General features: G+C 42.8%; 1 protein-coding gene across 7 annotated transcripts in view; it reads left to right on the top strand.

The window, feature by feature from the left end:
• Positions 1-18,539, top strand: part of gdpd1 (glycerophosphodiester phosphodiesterase domain containing 1) — a 29,207-nt gene extending 10,668 nt beyond the window's left edge. The window contains exons 1-13 of one of the 7 annotated variants that reach the window (XM_052467193.1): positions 1,521-1,717; positions 3,399-3,455; positions 3,487-3,527; positions 4,410-4,567; positions 4,734-4,776; positions 6,682-6,817; positions 7,370-7,415; positions 7,499-7,620; positions 7,739-7,828; positions 8,052-8,185; positions 17,063-17,128; positions 17,310-17,361; positions 17,447-18,539. In XM_052467193.1, coding sequence (XP_052323153.1) covers positions 4,432-4,567; positions 4,734-4,776; positions 6,682-6,817; positions 7,370-7,415; positions 7,499-7,620; positions 7,739-7,828; positions 8,052-8,185; positions 17,063-17,128; positions 17,310-17,361; positions 17,447-17,599 — 978 coding nt within the window. In that variant the 5' untranslated portion in view covers positions 1,521-1,717; positions 3,399-3,455; positions 3,487-3,527; positions 4,410-4,431 and the 3' untranslated portion in view covers positions 17,600-18,539. Of the gene's footprint in view, positions 1-1,518; positions 1,718-2,687; positions 3,528-4,035; positions 4,255-4,409; positions 4,568-4,733; positions 4,777-6,681; positions 6,818-7,369; positions 7,416-7,498; positions 7,621-7,738; positions 7,829-8,051; positions 8,186-17,062; positions 17,129-17,309; positions 17,362-17,446 lie in introns of those variants that run through there. The other 6 variants (XM_035791480.2, XM_052467194.1, XM_035791481.2 and 3 more) reach the window with 6 other exon arrangements.
• The last annotated feature ends 609 nt before the right edge of the window (positions 18,540-19,148 follow it).

The following is a 19,148-nucleotide window of genomic DNA, read 5'->3' as shown; positions in this document are numbered from 1 at the left end:
GCTCCAAGACTTTACGGCAGACGCGCTGCAAGGACTACTGTCACCAGAAAATGTCCCGCCCTCACAGGATTCTTCTAAGCCCGTGTAAGAACCTGATTAGAATTTTAACAGAAAGGCAAGTTGATTTAGCTTAGTTTAACTTTCTTTTTGATAGTTTGTACGATAGTTTGTATTTTTTTTACCATGCTTTTATTTACTTTTTGGTATTATCTACCATGACAACAGGGGGCGTAATGCACATCCGATTGTTGTGAAAGTCATTATACGTGAGAATAAGAATATTTTGGTGCGGCCAATCAGCGACATTGCAATAATGATCATGAGTATGTGGGCTACAAAGTATCCGCTGTGTTCAAAGGAGAACGACAGATGGATGGAGTGGCAGTAGAGATGGCTTCCCTCAAGGAGGCAAGAAAGAGATTGATACGAAAAAGGGGAATATTTTCATAAGGAGTCGTTTAATTGGATTTCCGAGGAGGAAAGGGAGGAAAAAAGAGAGGAAGAATAGGTTGAAGAGAATGAGGGAGGCAAAGGTTGAGTCTGAATCTGTTGAAGATGACGGAATAGAGAGGCAGTGTGTTGAAGATGTTTGATGTCAAGTGTAACAGAGTGAGCCCTACGCCACACCGAGTTCTGGAGGTGAAATGGAAGTGAATGAGGGCGAGTTAACTGAGGTGTGGTGAAGAGCTCAGAGCCTGAATCTGACATCAATGGACATGATAAAGAAGAATCTGGTCCAGTGGGAGTGACATTTTTGTGGTTTCAGGGTGGGTGGGAAAGGAGTTGGGTGCAGTTGAATCAGTGAAGGTAACCAGTAGTGGACTTATGATATGTGTTTGTGTTTCTTCTGCCCAGAGGGAGCGGGTGCTCCGTGTCACGCAACTTGGGTCAAGATCTGTTTCATGCTTTGCACTTAGGAATAGGGCACCATTTAATGAAGTGATTCATGGGGTAGTGTTAAGTGTGGAGGGGGAACAATTGAAGTTGAATATGCCTGGTGTTTGTGACGCCTGCCATTTGGTACGGTGCAGACCCGGTGGTGAGTGTGGTGAAACGGAATCATGGTCAGTCCTTTTTAGTTTTGAGTCTTTACCCGACAAAGTTATGTTAAAATATATCAGTTATCCTGTTAGAGCTTAGTGTGCCAAATCCACTGTAGTGTTTCAGGTGCAATGTTTATGGTCATGTCGCAGCAGCGTGTTGGAGGGAGATTCCAAGATGTGGGATGTGTGCAGGAAGGCATGGGACAGAAGATTATGTAGAAGAAAGTATGAAGTTGTGTCTGTCAACTGGTTGAGTGGTGGTGTCCTGTCCTCCCTGACCGTTGGCATGATGCAGGAGCAGATAGGGTCAAAGTAGTGGAATGGGTGTATTTTTTATATAAGTTTTTTTGTTTGTTTATTTTTTTCCTTTTCCCCCTTTGTATCACAAAGTATACTGATTTATATTATAGTCCAGTTGGGGGCGGTAATGCAACAATTGGATGTCAACCACCATTAAATACCAAAGAAGAAGAAGATTGCAGATGCAGCTAGACGGTGGACGGAAGAGCACGCTTGTTTGAAATTGAAAAGCATCGTGGTAGCTTTTTATAAAAGAAGACGTCAAGGCGAAGCAGCTGCACTGTTGAGTGCTACATCCCGAGGGGTTCGTGCTGATTGTACCGAGATTGTGACAGTCGGTTAAATGGCGTCCCTTGAGAAGGCAAGAACAAGATGTATGTCAGGAGAAGTGCACTATTATCATAAATAGACGTATACTTGGAATGCGGAGGAGGAATGGAGAGTAAAAGGGAGGCAGATGAGGTCTAAGAGAGAGAGAGAGAGAGAGAGAGGGAGGAAGAGGATGAGCTTGAATCTGTAAAAAGAAAAAGCGGAAAAAAGGGAAATCTGTTTTTAAAGAAGAATGATAGAAAGTGTAAGCAGAGTGAGCTGAAGACGGGAGGAGAAATGGTAGGTGTGGTAAAGTTCTCGGGGCCGGAGGCTTGCACTGAGGTTCAGGATAAAGATGAGTGTGACAGTAGGAGTAAAGCTTTTGGGAAAGGTGGACCCTTGCCTTTTTTGCTGATTCATTTGTGGTTTCAGTGTGGGTGAAAACCGAGTTTGGTGCTGGGCTATCGGTGAGGGTAATTAGAAGTGGTCTTGTGATAATTGTTTATTTCTGATGGTCAAAGAGAGGCGCTCCGCGTCAAATGAATCGTTTTGCTCTCAAGAAAAGTGCACCATTGAAAGGAGTGATTACTGGGGTAGCAGTAAAAGTTGACCAGATGAAGGGGAATATTCCCGGTGTTTGTGATGCTTGTCGTTTGGTGCGATGCAGACAGGGTTGCGTGAGTGGTGAAACAGGAGTCATTGTCTGTTCTTTTGAGTTTTGATGTTGAGTCTTTGCGCAACAAAGTGATGTTAGGATATATAAGTTATGCTAAATACATTATGTTCTTACAGGGGTCAAGCTTATGGGCATGTGGCAGCAATGTGTAGGAGGGAGGTTCCTAGGTGTGAGAAGTGTGCAGAAAGGCACGAGACAAAGACATGTGTAGAACATTGGGGAAAGTAGGGGTATGTGTTAATTGTAGGGGTGCCCACGGGGCTGGGGATCAGACATATCCCGTGCGAGAGAGGCAGGTTGAAGTTTCCAGGGTTAGAGTAGTGCAGAAGTTGTCATGCAGGGCTCTACGACGAGTCAAGGGGTAGGGACCCTGAGAGGAGTGTGTGAGTAGTAGATCTGTACCAGTACAGAGGGATAAAACCAACAATTGATATGTCAGTAAGATTGGATTTTTAGCATTTATAGCAATGGTTATCAACTGTTCTGCAGGAATGGAACATAAGTCGCAGAAAATTGAGGTTGTGGTGGCAGCTGGAGAGAGGTATTTGGGTGTGCGAGACTTGACATAAGAGGAGTTACAAGGTGTGTTAAGTGGTGGTGTCCCATCCTTTCAGGTTGTTGGACTTAGGTAGGACTACATGGATTTAAATAGTGGAGTAGGGTGGTGTTTTTACTTTTTTTATGTGTTAGTGTAGTGTTCGATGTAAAAAAAAAAATAACTAGCCTTATTTACAATGACGGCCTACCCCGGCCAAACCCTAACCCAATTGTGCGCCGCCCTATGGGACTACCAATCACGGCCGGTTGTGATACAGCCTGGATTCGAACCAGGGTCTGTAGACGCCTCAAGCGCTGAGATGCAGTGCCCAAAGACCGCTGCGCTACTCGGGAGCTTTTACTGATTTTATTTTTTTATTTTTTTCAAGAAAAGTACAAGGGAGTTGTACTCCAGTCGAGTAGGTGGCGGTAATGCCACATTTATTGTATGCCAACCTCCGTTAAACCACATCAAATAAGAAGATTTACGCCATCTGTCGTTGAAGTAAAGATTGTGCTGTCTGTGGTTGCAGTTGTAATAGCGATCAGCAGACAGGACTTACATAAACCTTGGCGTTTACCGGGCAGAAGTGCATAAACCTTGGCGTTTACCGGGCAGAGGTTTCCACATATCCAGAAGAAAAGTTAGTTTGTTGTCAAAGGTAAAATGCAATTTGTTGGCTCACACTACTGTAGCTAAACACATTCACTAACGTTTTAAAACATATACACGGACGGTATCTGTCATACAATAATGACAAACAGCTAGCAATTGAATCTTTATGTACATGTACTGTACTGTGCCGTAAAGCTCGCTCATGATTATGACTCAGTTCTATTCAATGATGTATATAAATCGTTGGTTCCATTGCATTGCACAAAGGCAGCTTCTGTAGGGGCTGATTTTGTTAAGAGCCCCGAAGCTCGGTCTGAACATTATTAACGCATCGCTTGCGGTATGGTTTTGGAAGCATTATGACCTTTTTCATATCAACGAGAAATGCTTTTTGAAAAAAACAAAAGGTTAAATTGACACCTTTTTAATAGGGTTATGGTTCCAACATCGCCATATTTCCTTGTTACGGAAACAGACGGAAGACCGCGTGAACTTACGTTACCTGTACTAATTAGTTAGCTATCTGCGTCTCCGAACACCTGTGTGTAAAACGGAAGACAGACGCCAACAACGTGTTGTCACTGGAAAAAAAAACCGTCGGCTTCAAATGTATTGAAACCGGTTAAAACATTCTACATTAAGTGTTTGTTTTGCATTTATTACATTATTTTTATGTGATATGAAAGGAATTTGCTTCTAGAACTGTACCGCAATTGAGATTCGATTCACGTTTAGATGGAGTATTTGGGTGCTTTGGCTTCCAAACAGAACATGTAAGGTCCTTTGACTAAGCAGTAACAGGCAACTTTAGTCCAATTTTGGGCTACTGTACAGCAGTATGAACGTGTACATTTTAAAGCTGAATCATGGTGACTTATCAGTCTTTGCTAGTATAGCTATGCCTGACCATACATGTTACCTTTCCCAGTTGAGCTAAAGGAGAATCAGAGATGTGTGCTGCTGTCTACGTGTTGTCTACGGTGATGGGGTATGTGCTCACCTCTGCCTTGTTATTGAAATGCCCAACACTGCTGCATCGGCGGAAGAGAGAGCCATTCCTGAGCAGACACATATCCCATCGTGGAGGTGAGTGTTGCTGTAATCTTGCTTCATCCATAATAACACATCCATGAAACTGGAACTACAAAAGGCAGTGTTGTATCTCAAGACACCTCGCTGACTTGGCTCACACCAACTTCGTTTCGGGCACCTCTAATTTATGAACTCCTTTCTGTCATGTCTGTATTTGCAGGGGCAGGTGAAAACCTGGAGAACACCATGGCAGCTTTCAAGCAGTGAGTCAAGTCCATATCCTCCCATTGACTCGTGCTGTATCATGTTATGTCATGTTTAACATAGCCTAATCCTCCTGTGTTGGCCTAAATATCCAGACCAATCTGCAAGCAATGCCATAAGCAGATAACACATGGAACATAATTGATGGTGAACCTACACTCTCTATGGAGGAAGTAGGCAGATTCTGCTGAATGTATTATTCAGCTTGCCAAAATGACTCGTATCATCAAGTTTGTTTTATTGCTAGTAGAGGATGATTGTGTGTAATAGTAGTCTAGACTCAAAAGTATAAATCATGTCATGTCGGTGTGCTTTATCATGTTTTATCATGTACTGTGTGTGGCTGTTGCAACTGACAGATCAGACTATATTTTGCCATAATAACATGACACCAACAATGTTCAATTAGGAGCAGTAGCGGTTCATGGTTAAAGGCATTGAGAAAAAACATGTTGGTAATTGCATTGTTTGCTCTATGACCTGTTAGTTCATATGCTATGCCACCGATCACGGTCACAGTGCATTCGGAAAATATTCAGACCCCATGACCTTTCCACATTTTGTTACGTTACAGCCTTATTCTAAAATTGATGAAATCGTCCCTCCCCCTCACTCTACACACAATACCCCATAATGACAAAGCAAAAACAGGTTTAGACATTTTTGCAAATGTATAAAAAAAACTGAAATCACATTTTCATAAGTATTCAGACCCTTTACTCAGTACTTCGTTGACGCAACTTTGGCAGTGATTACAGCCTCAAGTCTTCTTGGGTATGATGCTACAAGCTTAGCACACTTGTATTTGTGTAGTTTCTCCCATTCTCTGCAGATCCTCAAGCTCTGTCAGGTTGGATAGGGAGTGTCGCTGCACAGCTATATTCAGGTCTCTCCTGAGATGTTCAAGGTCGGGCTCTGGGTTTGAATACTTGTCTAAATAAGTTCAGTTTTTTATTTGTAATACATAAATGTTTCTTAACCTGTTTGCTTTGTAATTATTGGCTATTAATTGAGAATCAGTACTCTTATTTTTGTTTTCCTAGGTTACTTGGCTAAAATGTTGCTCGCTTGCCTAACTTCCTTCATGGGCAACGATGAGCAAGTTAGTAAACGTTAGCCTACTACGTCTAGCTACATATTGAACTTTCATCCTCTCAAGGGCCAGGTGCACAATGTATAAATTAATGGTTATATCAGAATCGCCATTTATAAACATTGGCCTGTATGTTGAATTAAGTAAAACCACAAGTCCAAATCCCTATCTCCATTCATGGCTAATTTGAGAAAGGGATGAGTTTAGCTAGCCACCGGAGGGCAAAGACATAAATGTAAAAATTCAAGTTTTCTATCAATGGCGTTTTGCTTTTGATGTGATTGGTGTGAATTCAAATCCAAACTGGCTTTCCTTGACACTTTGGTGCGTCAAGACCATTCACAATTTAGCTCAATGCTACGGGCGGCAACATAGATAGATAGGCTACACGTACAGAGGGGCAAAGTTTCGCTCACTCGGTTGCCTTGTCCGGTGAGATACATTGAAGGAAAATTATGAAACACAGACGAAATATGCATTACTTATTTTGGTAAATGCACACCACTTTGAAGTGTGGGTAACCAAGTTGAATTGGTTAGCCTCACTCCTTGACTTGAAATGCCAACATCTGTGCCATCTACTTGCTAGCGTTGCGGTGGTGTAGTTGGCTATGGCATTGTCAAGAGGGTGGTCGTGTGTTTGTAAGACAGAGGACGCACAATAAATCCCAATAAGGGAGGAAGATGTACTGTTCAGCAAGCAGAGTTGATGTCCATTACGTCTGTGTACCCTGTTTAGATTTGTTGATGCTATCCTCAACCTACTGCTGGTGGGCTATATGTGTGTGATTGTCTCCTTTACATGTGTCCAGTGCAGTGGACCTTGGCACTGACATGCTGGAGCTGGACTGTCACATGACCAAGGACGAGCAGGTGGTCGTGTCACACGATGCCAACCTGGAGAGGTCGACTGGCATCAGTGCCTACATCTCTGACGTGGCCTACGCTGTGAGTATCGCAAGGTTGGCTTCTCAACAGCCATATAAAAAATATACGTACTTTACCTAGGCCTCATTGAGGCAAGTGGTCCGTATGGCCTCCATGGTCCCTACCTTTCTTCCTGTCTTGGGCTATTTTAGACGCCACTTTCCAGGTTTTGAACTCTGCTTTCATTTAATTCTACTTCCAAGTCTTTTGTTGCATTTATCTCCCTATTAGAATAGATCCTGTCAAAAGTTTAATCTGATTTTTGACCAAAGAATAAATCTCAAGGGATTAGTGTCACGATACCAGTATCGGAATAATACGACACCGGATTTTCCTTGGCAAGATAAAATCTATGGTCCTTTTTTAAAGCCTACTTTTATAAAATATTGTGTGCTATAGCTTGCAAACTAAACATGTTCATGGGTGACATAAGGCTGTTTTTTCCAACATTAGAAGTATTTTCCTCAAATAATTAAGTCTGCTTCATGTTTTGTTTCTTTTTCTTCCTTACTTCCTGGTATTGTGACAACACAAAAAGGCATATGCATGATAAAATGTGTTTGTTCTCTACAGGATCTGCCTCCTTACCTGTGCAAGCTTGGTGTGACTTTCCAGAGAGGTGACTATCACTGTTTGTATGTAGTACATGCTGCTTTGGCAGGTGTGGATGTGTTCTTAATTTTTCCCTGTGTGTGTCTACAGAATGCGTCTGTGAGGGAGGGGAGGACAAACGCATTCCTCTCCTCAGGGATGTGTTTGAAGCTTTCCCTAAGACCCCTGTCAACATTGACATCAAGGTCAACAATGACACCCTTATCAAGAAGGTGTGGCCTGGGGTTAGACATTTCAGGAAAGAAGTGGGTGCTTTGAGTGTGTGATGGGGTAAGTGTTCTCATCAAATGGTTGTTCTCATTGTGGGTTGTGAACTCGTTTGTTCTGCAGGTCTCAGAGCTGGTTGTGAAGTATGACAGAGAACACATCACTGTTTGGGGCAACTCTAGCAACCAGATTGTGCAGAAGTGTTACAAGGAGGTACCTAATGGCTCATTTCCTTGTATAATGATATAATCTGTTTATGCTTGAAAATATTTACCTTCAACACAAAATTGGAAATTAGATTTACATGTTTTTTTGATGGGTGTTTGGGAAGAACCTTTATAGCAAATAGGAGGACCGAGTTCTTTGTCATACTAGGATAGCTGGATTATGGACTTAGTTTTTATCACCACCTTGTACTTTCCTGTCTGTGTTGTAGAACCCTCGTATCCCAGTGCTGTTCAGCATGCGCAGGGTTCTAATGCTGGTGGGGCTCTTCTACACCGGCCTTCTGCCATTTGTGCCCCTCAAAGAGCAGTTCCTGGAGATCCCCATGCCCTCCATCGTCACTAAGTATGCAACAACCAGACACACACACCCACTTAACTTAGCTTAGGCCATAATTTTTTACATGTAACACCCATCCTCCTTGGTTCTAGTGTTTGTATGACACGTTTTACTTGACATTATGAGGCATGTCTTACCTTGCTTCAAAGTAGCCTAGCCAAAATTCAACTATAGAAATGTGGAGGCAATTATTTTATCAAGATTTCTTCATTTCTAATTGTAATTTTATTTGACCAATTAGGTTGACTGTGAACAAGTTCTCATTTACAGCAACGACCTAGGGTTATAGTTACAGGAGAGAGGAGGGGGGATGAATGAGCCAATTGGATGTCTGTTTTCGGTGCCTTGCTAAAGATCGACGTAAAGAAATCCACAGGGGCTGGTTCACTTGACCTCTTCTTACTACAGCCTCCTGCCACACTCATTGTTGAATCTTTTAACTTGACAATTGCTCCTGGTGTTATCCCTAAGGTTTTGAAAGCGGCACATGTCCTCCCGCTACATAAAGGCAGGGAGGTCCTTCTGATTTAGGTAATTACTGTCCAATCTCAAAGTTATCTTGCATGGCCAAAGTATTAGAGTCTCTGACCCACTCCCAGCTAATAATAACTCTATTCTAAATATGCACCAATGTTGTTTTAGATCTGGACATGGCACTGTTTCAGTTACTAAGGTAACTGAAGTGTGCAAAGCTGTCAAGGCAAAGGGTGGCTTTTAGAAGAATCTCAAATATAAAATATATTTTGATTTGTTTGACCCTTTTTCTGGTTTTTGTTTTTTTGGTTACTACATGATCCCATATGTGATATTTCATAGTTTTGGTGTCTTCACTATTATTCTCCAATGTAGAAATAGTAAAAATATAGAAAAACCCTTGAAGGAGTAGGTGTTCTAAAACTTTTGACCGGTAGTATATGTTCTGTAATTCATGGACATTTTTTCTCAGATGGGATACATATTCACTCATTGGATGTACAGTGGAACAATAAAGTATTTAGTCAGCCACCAATTGTGCAAGTTCTCCCACTTAAAAAGATGAGAGGCCTGTAATTTTTATCATAGGTACACTTCAATGATGACAGACAAAATTAGAAAAAAAAATCCAGAAAATCACATTGTATGATTTTTAATGAATTTATTTGCAAATTATGGTGGAAAATAAGTATTTGGTCAATAACAACAGTTTATCTCAATACTTTGTTATATACACTTTGTTGGCAATGACAGAGGTCAAATGTTTTCTGTAAGTCTTCACAAGGTTTTCACACACTGTTGCTGGTATTTTGGCCCATTCCTCCATGCAGATCTCCTCTAGAGCAGTGATGTTTTGGGGCTGTTGCTGGGTAACACAGACTTTCAACTCCCTCCAAAGATTTTCTATGGGGTTGAGATCTGGAGACTGGCTAGGCCACTTTCAGGACCTTGAAATGCTTCTTACGAAGCCACTCCTTCGTTACCTGGGCGGTGTGTTTGGGATCATTGTCAAGCTGAAAGACCCAGCCACGTTTCATGTTCAATGCCCTTGATGATGGAAGGAGGTTTTCACTCAAAATCTCGCGATACATGGCCCCATTCATTCTTTCCTTTACACGGATCAGTCGTCCTGGTCCCTTTGCACAAAAACAGCCCCAAAGCATGACGTTTCCACCCCCATGCTTCACAGTAGGTATGGTGTTCTTTGGATGCAACTCAGCATTCTTTGTCCTCCAAACACGACGAGTTGAGTTTTTACCAAAAAGTTATATTTTGGTTTCATCTGACCATATGACATTCTCCCAATCTTCTTCTGGATCATCCAAATGCTCTCTAGTAAACTTCAGACGGGCCTGGACATGTACTGGCTTAAACAGGGGGACACGTCTGGCACTGCAGGATTTAGTCCCTGGCGGCGTAGTGTGTTACTGATGGTAGGCTTTGTTACTTTGGTCCCAGCTCTCTGCAGGTCATTCACTAGGTCCCCCCGTGTGGTTCTGGGATTTTTGATCACCGTTCTTGTGATCATTTTGACCCCACGGGGTGAGATCTTGCGTGGAGCCCCAGATCGAGGGAGATTATCAGTGGTCTTGTATGTCTTCCATTTCCTAATAATTGCTCCCACAGTTGATTTCTTCAAATCAAGCTGCTTACCTATTGCAGATTCAGTCTTCCCAGCCTGGTGCAGGTCTACAATTTTGTTTCTGGTGTCCTTTGACAGCTCTTTGGTCTTGGCCATAGTGGAGTTTGCAGTGTGACTGTTTGAGGTTGTGGACCGGTGTCTTTTATACTGATAACAAGTTCAAACGGGTGCCATTAATACAGGTAACCAGTGGAGGACAGAGGAGCCTCTTAAAGAAGTTGTTACAGGTCTGTGAGAGCCAGAAATCTTGCTTGTTTGTAGGTGACCAAATACTTATTTTCCACCATAATTTGCAAATAAATTCATTAAAAATCCTACAATGTGATTTTGAGGATTTCTCATTTTGTCTGTCATAGTTGAAGTGTACCTATGATGACAGTTACAGGCCTCATCTTTTTAAGTGGGAGAACTTGCACAAGTGGTGGCTAACTAAATACTTTTTTTGCCCCACTATCTCTCATCGAGCGGGTTCCTGCCTATAAATATCTTAACATTTGAATTGATAAAGATCTAATGTTTAAAAAAAAAAAAACTTACCGATGAGCTAGTTTAGAAGCTAAGATTTAATGTGGACTTCTTTTAGACAAACTCAGCAAGAAAAAGAAGGGTCCTGAAAAAGGGACATTATCTTTCAAAGATAAATCTCCGGCTCCGGGCAGCCGAGCGGAAATGGAGGAAAACTCGCCTCCCTGCGGACCTGGCATCCTTTCGCTCCCTCCTCTCTACATTTTCCTCCTCTGTCTCTGCTGCTAAAGCCACTTTCTACCACTCTAAATTCCAAGCATCTGCCTCTAACCCTAGGAAGCTCTTTGCCACCTTCTCCTCCCTCCTGAATCCCCCCTCCTCCCTCTCTGCAGATGACTTCGTCAACCATTTTGAAAAGAAGGTCGATGACATCCGATCCTCGTTTGCTAAGTCAAACGACACCGCTGGTTCTGCTCACACTGCCCTACCCGGTGCTCTGACCTCTTTCTCCCCTCTCTCTCCAGATGAAATCTCGCGTCTTGTGACGGCCGGCCGCCCAACAACCTGCCCGCTCGACCCTATCCCCTCTCTTCTCCAGACCATTTCCGGAGACCTTCTCCCTCACCTCGCTCATCAACTCATCCCTGACCGCTGGCTACGTCCCTTCCGTCTTCAAGAGAGCGAGAGTTGCACCCCTTCTGAAAAAACCTACACTCGATCCCTCCGATGTCAACAACTACAGACCAGTATCCCTTCTTTCTTTTCTCTCCAAAACTCTTGAACGTGCCGTCCTTGGCCAGCTCTCCCGCTATCTCTCTCAGAATGACCTTCTTGATCCAAATCAGTCAGGTTTCAAGACTAGTCATTCAACTGAGACTGCTCTTCTCTGTATCACGGAGGCGCTCCGCACCGCTAAAGCTAACTCTCTCTCCTCTGCTCTCATCCTTCTAGACCTATCGGCTGCCTTCGATACTGTGAACCATCAGATCCTCCTCTCCACCCTCTCCGAGTTGGGCATCTCCGGCGCGGCCCACGCTTGGATTGCGTCCTACCTGACAGGTCGCTCCTACCAGGTGGCGTGGCGAGAATCTGTCTCCTCACCACGCGCTCTCACCACTGGTGTCCCCCAGGGCTCTGTTCTAGGCCCTCTCCTATTCTCGCTATACACCAAGTCACTTGGCTCTGTCATAACCTCACATGGTCTCTCCTATCATTGCTATGCAGACGACACACAATTAATCTTCTCCTTTCCCCTTCTGATGACCAGGTGGTGAATCGCATCTCTGCATGTCTGGCAGACATATCAGTGTGGATGACGGATCACCACCTCAAGCTGAACCTCGGCAAGACGGAGCTGCTCTTCCTCCCGGGGAAGGACTGCCCGTTCCATGATCTCGCCATCACGGTTGACAACTCCATTGTGTCCTCCTCCCAGAGCGCTAAGAACCTTGGCGTGATCCTGGACAACACCCTGTCGTTCTCAACTAACATCAAGGCGGTGGCCCGTTCCTGCTCTACAACATCCGCAGAGTACGACCCTGCCTCACACAGGAAGCGGCGCAGGTCCTAATCCAGGCACTTGTCATCTCCCGTCTGGATTACTGCAACTCGCTGTTGGCTGGGCTCCCCGCCTGTGCCATTAAACCCCTACAACTCATCCAGAACGCCGCAGCCCGTCTGGTGTTCAACCTTCCCAAGTTCTCTCACGTCACCCCGCTCCTCCGCTCTCTCCACTGGCTTCCAGTTGAAGCTCGCATCCGCTACAAGACCATGGTGCTTGCCTACGGAGCTGTGAGGGGAACGGCACCTCAGTACCTCCAGGCTCTGATCAGGCCCTACACCCAAACAAGGACACTGCGTTCATCCACCTCTGGCCTGCTCGCCTCCCTACCACTGAGGAAGTACAGTTCCCGCTCAGCCCAGTCAAAACTGTTCGCTGCTCTGGCCCCCAATGGTGGAACGAACTCCCTCACGACGCCAGGACAGCGGAGTCAATCACCACCTTCCGGAGACACCTGAAACCCCACCTCTTTAAGGAATACCTAGGATAGGATAAAGTAATCCTTCTCACCCCCCTTAAAAGATTTAGATGCACTATTGTAAAGTGGCTGTTCCACTGGATGTCATAAGGTGAATGCACCAATTTGTAAGTCGCTCTGGATAAGAGCGTCTGCTTAATGACTTAAATGTAAATGTAAATCGTAAAAATCTAACTTCAGATTGGAAAGGGTTTAAACTCTGTTTCCCATGCTTGTTCAATGAACCCAAAACAATTAAAGAACATGCACCTGTGGAACGGTCGTGAAGACACTAACAGCTTACAGACGGTAGGCAATTAAGGTCATAGTTACGAAAACTTAGGACAGAGGCCTTTCTACTGACTCTAAAACACCAAAAGAAAGATGCCCAGGTTCCCTGCTCATCTGCGTGAATGTGCCTTAGGCATGCTCCAAGGAGGCATGAGGACTGCAGATGTGGCCAGGGCAATAAGTTGCAATGTCCGTACTGTGAGATGCCTAAGACTGAGACAAATATTGTGCAGTCCATGAGGAGGAGATGCACTGCAGTACTTAATGCAGCTGGTGGCCACACCAGATACTGAATGTTACTTTTGATTTTGACCCCCCCCCAACCTTTGTTCAGGGACACATTATTCAATTTCTGTTAGTCACATGTCTGTGGAACTTGTTCAGTTTGTCTGTTGTTGAATCTTATGTTCATACAAATATTTACACATGTTAAGTTTGAAAATAAACGTAGTTGACAGTGAGGTTTCTTTTTTTGCTGAGTTTAGAGCTTGCCTGTCCATTAACCGCAGGAAGCGCATTCTACAGTCAACTTTCCTGCCAGTTCATTACTATGGTGACACCATTTACCAGAATGCAGCAGCCACGACTTTTAAATGTTTGGATGCCTTCTACCATATCATCCTTTGCTTTATTACAGGTGACCGTTTTAAGACTCATCACTGCATCAGATCGGCTGGACCTCAGTCCTGTCGATCACTTCGTTACCCCCTTGTTGTTTGCAAAGCTCTGCTTCATAAGCTTCCAGCATACCTCACTTCACTGTTGAAATGTACTGAACAGAAATATAAACGCAACATGCAACAATTTCAAAGATTTTACTGAGTTACAGTTCAGTCAATTTAAATAAATGTGGCCCTAATCTATGGATTTCACATGCCTGGGAAAACAGATATGTGTCCGTTCGTCACAGAACTTAAAAAAAAAAAATTGGAATGTGTATCAGAACCAGTCTAGTGTGACCACCATTTGACTCATGCAGCTCAACACATCTCCTTCGCATGGAGTAGATCAGGCTGATTGTAGCTTGTGGAGTGTTGTCCCTTTCCTCTTCAGTGGCTGTGCGTAGTTGCTGGATATTGGCGGGCACTGGAACACGCTGTTGAGCCAGAGCATCCCAAACATGCTCAATAGGTGACATGTCTGAGTATGCAGGCAATGGAAGAACTGGGACATTTTCAGCTTCCATGAATTCTGTACAGATCCTTGCGCCACGGGGCCGTGCATTATCGTGCTGAAACATGCGATGATGGCGGAGGAAGACTGGCACAACAATGGGCCTTTGGATCTCGTTACTGTATCTCTGTGCATTCAATTTGCCATCGATTTAAATTGTGTTCGTTGTCCGTAGCTTATGTCTGCCCTACTATTGCCTCATGGCGGCCGTGGGGTTACTCTGCAAACTGCTCATACACACGACGCCAAACATGTGGTCTGTGGTTGTGAGGCCGGTTGTACATACTGCCAAATTCTATAAAACGTTGGAGGTGGCTTATGGTAGAGAAATTAACTTTCAATTCTCTGAAAACAGCTCTGGTGGGCATTCCTGCAGTCAGCATGCCAATTGCACACTCCCCCTCAACTTGAGACATCTGTGGTGTTGTGACAAAACTGCACATTTTAGTGACCTTTTTATTGTCCCCAGCACAAGGTGTACCTGTGTAATGATCGTGCTTCTTGAAATGCCACACCTGTCCCGTTGATGGATTATCTTGGCAAAGGAGAAATGCTCTCTACCAGGGAGGTAAACACGTTTTTCACTACATCTTTTGTTTCAGCTCATGAAACATGTGACCCACACTTTACATGTTGTGTTTAAAACCCCACAAAGTGTTGTATATCCGCCTTTAGTTTTAATGCACCACAGTTATGGAATGATTTACAAAACAAATTACACCTGGTGCCGATAGGGCAGTTTAAAACTGTTCACTGAAGTGTGCAATTGATTAATCAAACTTGTAATAACCTGATGTAATGTATTTATAGCTGTCTTGTTTTTAAAAATATTTATCCTCAGGGCACTATTTGTAAATGAGACACTGGTCTCAATTGGATTCCCCTATATAAATACAAGTAAATAAAATATGCCCATAAATAGCATTATCCTCTTCTATTGGTTTTCATATCAATATTCGTTGTCCGGGTGCCAATGGCACAATCCTAGTCATATCAATCCATCAGGGTTGTTGCATCTTTAGATTCCCCTTTCTAATTTTCTAGCAGATTTTTATATTTTTCACATACTGTATGGAACCGGTCTGCTTTTTAGAATCTGTGTCCCTGCGACTTGCATTTCGGATAATGATTGAAAATGTAAAAACACATTGGCTACTTTAATTACAGGAGTTGCATGTTCAATATTAGAAACTGGGTTGTTCGAGCCCTGAATGCTGATTGGCTGAAAGCCGTGGTATGTCAGACTGCGTTGCGTCATGCTTAAGAACAGCCCTTAGCTGTGGTATATTGGCCATATACCACACCCCCTCGGGCCTTACTGCTTAAATATAGTTTTTTGGCTGTGAGACGATATGCTTGCTATTGTTGTTGTATGTTTCAATTATGCTCACAATGAAACATTTCTTCTGTGTATGCATGCGTAGTATTTAAGGCTGTCAGGTAATTTTACTGTTTGGAACTAATTTAACTGTTAACTGGGTAAGGAGGGTCTGCTAAAAATATGAATTTGCATACACACTTTTTAAATGTTTTTTTACATTTTTTTACCTGTTTTATAAAAAATAAATGTTTTGCTCTTTCGATTTATTAGAACATGTAAACACTTTTTAAACTTTTTTATCGGATTTCTGTGTATTATCTCCACATGTGCTATCACGAGCAGCAGGAGCCTCCCTCTTAGGCTTGAGTGAAGTGAGTTCGAAAAGTGTTTACAAATACCAACTTTATATGTCCGAACTCAAATAGGCTCCCACCCAAAATGATATGGTCACTGTTTTCAAAAGTTTATTTTTACTTTCTGCATTTTTCCCATCAGGCAACTTGATTATCAGATGTCTATAAACAGGATTATTAGGGAAGTTGTTGTTCTTGCAAGGCATGCAAATGTTTTAACCATTTCAGTTTTAAGCTGTCATTTTACAATCATAAATGTAATCAATGATTCTAACCAGTAGATATTTAGTCAAGTATCTTATTGTAAGATAAGTGGTGTCCTACCTCCCCTCACAATACCCTCATGTTGTCAGACTCCATGAGGGTATTGTTAGGGGAGGTAGACTGTTTTATCTGCTACCGCACGACAAGCGGTACCGGAGCGCTAAATCTAGTACCGAAAGGCTCCTTAACAGCTATTACCCCCAAGCCGTAAGACGACTGAACAATTACTCAAATGACCACCGGGCTATTTACATTGAACCCCCCTCTTAACTGTTTCTTGAACTGCACTGTTGGTTAATAGCTTGTAAGTAAACATTTCATGGTAAGGTCTACACTTTTATTCGGTGCATGTGACAAAGTGAGATTTGTTCTCTATTCACTGGCTCTCCTCCCTCTCAATCTCTTATCAGGAACCACAGGTTGCGGTTTGAAAGTTGATCTCTGGGCACAATTTAAATGTTTTGAATAACATGCCTGTTTGTTCTCTGGATTATAAATACTTTCCAATTTGGAAGTAAGCCCAACAGCAGGGATCATATGGATTAATAATAAATGCCTTTCCATTTAAAGCAGCAGAATCTGGATGTAAACAGAGGTTGAAGCCACTGTGGTTTGTTATAAGCTAGCCATTTTTCTTTTTGTTCAGCAGAGGGTCCTTTTCAAAGGGATAATGTGAGATTCTGTACATTTTTCTTCTTACCCAGAGTCAGATGAACTCATGGATAGTGCAGGTGTACCCGTAGACTCCAAGTCCTTGTGCTAACGCTAGTTAGCATTGGCTCTCAAAACCTCCTCTATCCTTTAAGAGGATTGATCTGTTTAAGAAGTGTGCTTTTGATTCCTGTATTTTCACTTATGTATTGCCTGTGTTTGATTCCACAGACATCTTATGAGGGATCCTGATAAGATGACCAGGAGTCAGCATGTCATCACCTGGCTGGCAGATACGTAAGTGTAATAGTCTGAGATTACTGTACCCTCCACTTGGAACAACTGCTCCATTGCACCCTTCAGAAGGAGCTCACATGGCATTACATTTACTTCTGATCAGTGGTTGGTTGTGGTCCAGTAGTTGATATGTATCATAATGATGAGGTTCATTAATCAGGGTCTAAACTTTCTCATGCAGCCTGCTGATGAGAAGAGCTCTGTTCAATCACCTAACAGCAAGGGGTATACAAGTAAGGCCATTCTGACAACTGCTATCGTTTGCTTTTTATCACAGTCACGTTGTATAATATGTGCTCTTATTTTTTTACATTTCAGGTTTATGTCTGGGTGCTGAACGATGAGAAGGACTTTAAGAGAGCCTTTGACCTGGGAGCCACAGGGGTCATGACAGACTTCCCCACAAAGCTGAGGGACTTCATGGAGAAGAATGGCACTGCTAAATCACTAAATAAACTAAAGACTGAATGATCTGCCGAAGTTGCTACTTCCCCACCACTAAAGCCGACTGACCTGTCAAACTATCTCCAGACTCCATGTAGATACAGTATTGTTTGAACACCAGCACAGGCAGCTAAGTTTATTTGGTCTTTGTCCTGCATGTCAACTGGGCAATAAGCCTTTTTAGTGTATCTACTTTTACAGTAAGGTTTTATTGTTCGATTTAATTTAACATGGTCATTTCGGATGTTAATTGTAGTTGAGGGATATTTGATCAATAAGTGGTTCAATATTAAAGTGTGTTTTGTATTATGCTATTTGACAGATAATGCACATATCTGTCTTAATCAAGACTTTGTGCTATAATGGCAACTCCATTGCTCATAGTTGAGCCTAACATGGCATGACAATGAGTGAAAAGGAGTTTGCATGATAGCACAGACTGGCATTATACAATCTTGAATTTTTATTTTATTTTTTATTTTACCTTTATTTAACCAGGCAAGTCAGTTAAGAACATATTCTTATTTTCAATGACGGCCTGGGTACAGTGGGTTAACTGCCTGTTCAGGGGCAGAACGACAGATTTGTACCTTGTCAGCTCGGGGGTTTGAACTCGCAACCTTCCGGTTACTAGTCCAACGCTCTAACCACTAGGCTACGCTGCCGCCCAAATTGTAATAAAGTGATCAATATTTTCACCTGCAGAATCAGTAGAATTTTAAGTGTTTTATATTTTGCAATTTTATAGATACGTTTTTTGATTTAAATATTGATTGGACAATTGTATTGAAATATGAAATACATTTGAAGTTTGGTCGTGCTTTAAAGACAACTCTCCAGAAAAATGCATAGATTTGTATAAAACACGGGAAAGGGATATATGTTAGAACAGAATGAAGCCATAGACATGGAAAATGTATGACAATTGACAAGTCTGTGTCAGAATGATTAAAGTGATTTTTCTGGACGTTTTGTATAATTTCAGCTATTTTTTTGACAAGCTATCACGAGCCAAAACACAACCTCATTGGACTATACTGTACTGACCTGACCCCGCCTCCCACCTTAAGCTTGCAACCTCATTGGGCGTCGTTCCACCTGGCGATTAACATTGTCCATCATGTCTAGTTGCAGGAAAGTTTACATCGATGGGATGGAGAAGCGGGGATCAGCAACAAGTCAATTTGATTGGAACACACGATTGCTAGAGAACAAAGACAAAAGGCTGGTCATTTTTTTTTTGTTGTGTTCGATCATAAATGTCGGTTTCGAAAGTTAACGCAGTTGCATTCCAAATATTTTTTACAACTAAACCAAGATCGACCACAGCCTGTCGTTTCCATTGGGAACAAATGAGTCATAATGGGCAGAAAATGGAAGGGGGTGGGCAGAGCCAAGCACGAGCTAGCGAGATCCTATTTAAGTTTTCTAGCGTGCATCTGCATATTTCTGTTAGGGAACAAGTGCGCGTGTGCAATATCTAAATTCACATCTGCACTCCTGCTAAATGTATGGCTTCCGTCCCTCTCCTCGCCCCAACCTGGGCCTAGGGACCCTCTGCACACATCAACAACGG

Source organism: Oncorhynchus keta, chromosome 18 (genome assembly GCF_023373465.1).
Source record: "Oncorhynchus keta strain PuntledgeMale-10-30-2019 chromosome 18, Oket_V2, whole genome shotgun sequence".
Taxonomy (NCBI): Eukaryota; Metazoa; Chordata; class Actinopteri; order Salmoniformes; family Salmonidae; genus Oncorhynchus; species Oncorhynchus keta.
This window is presented reverse-complemented; position numbering and strand designations above follow the sequence as displayed.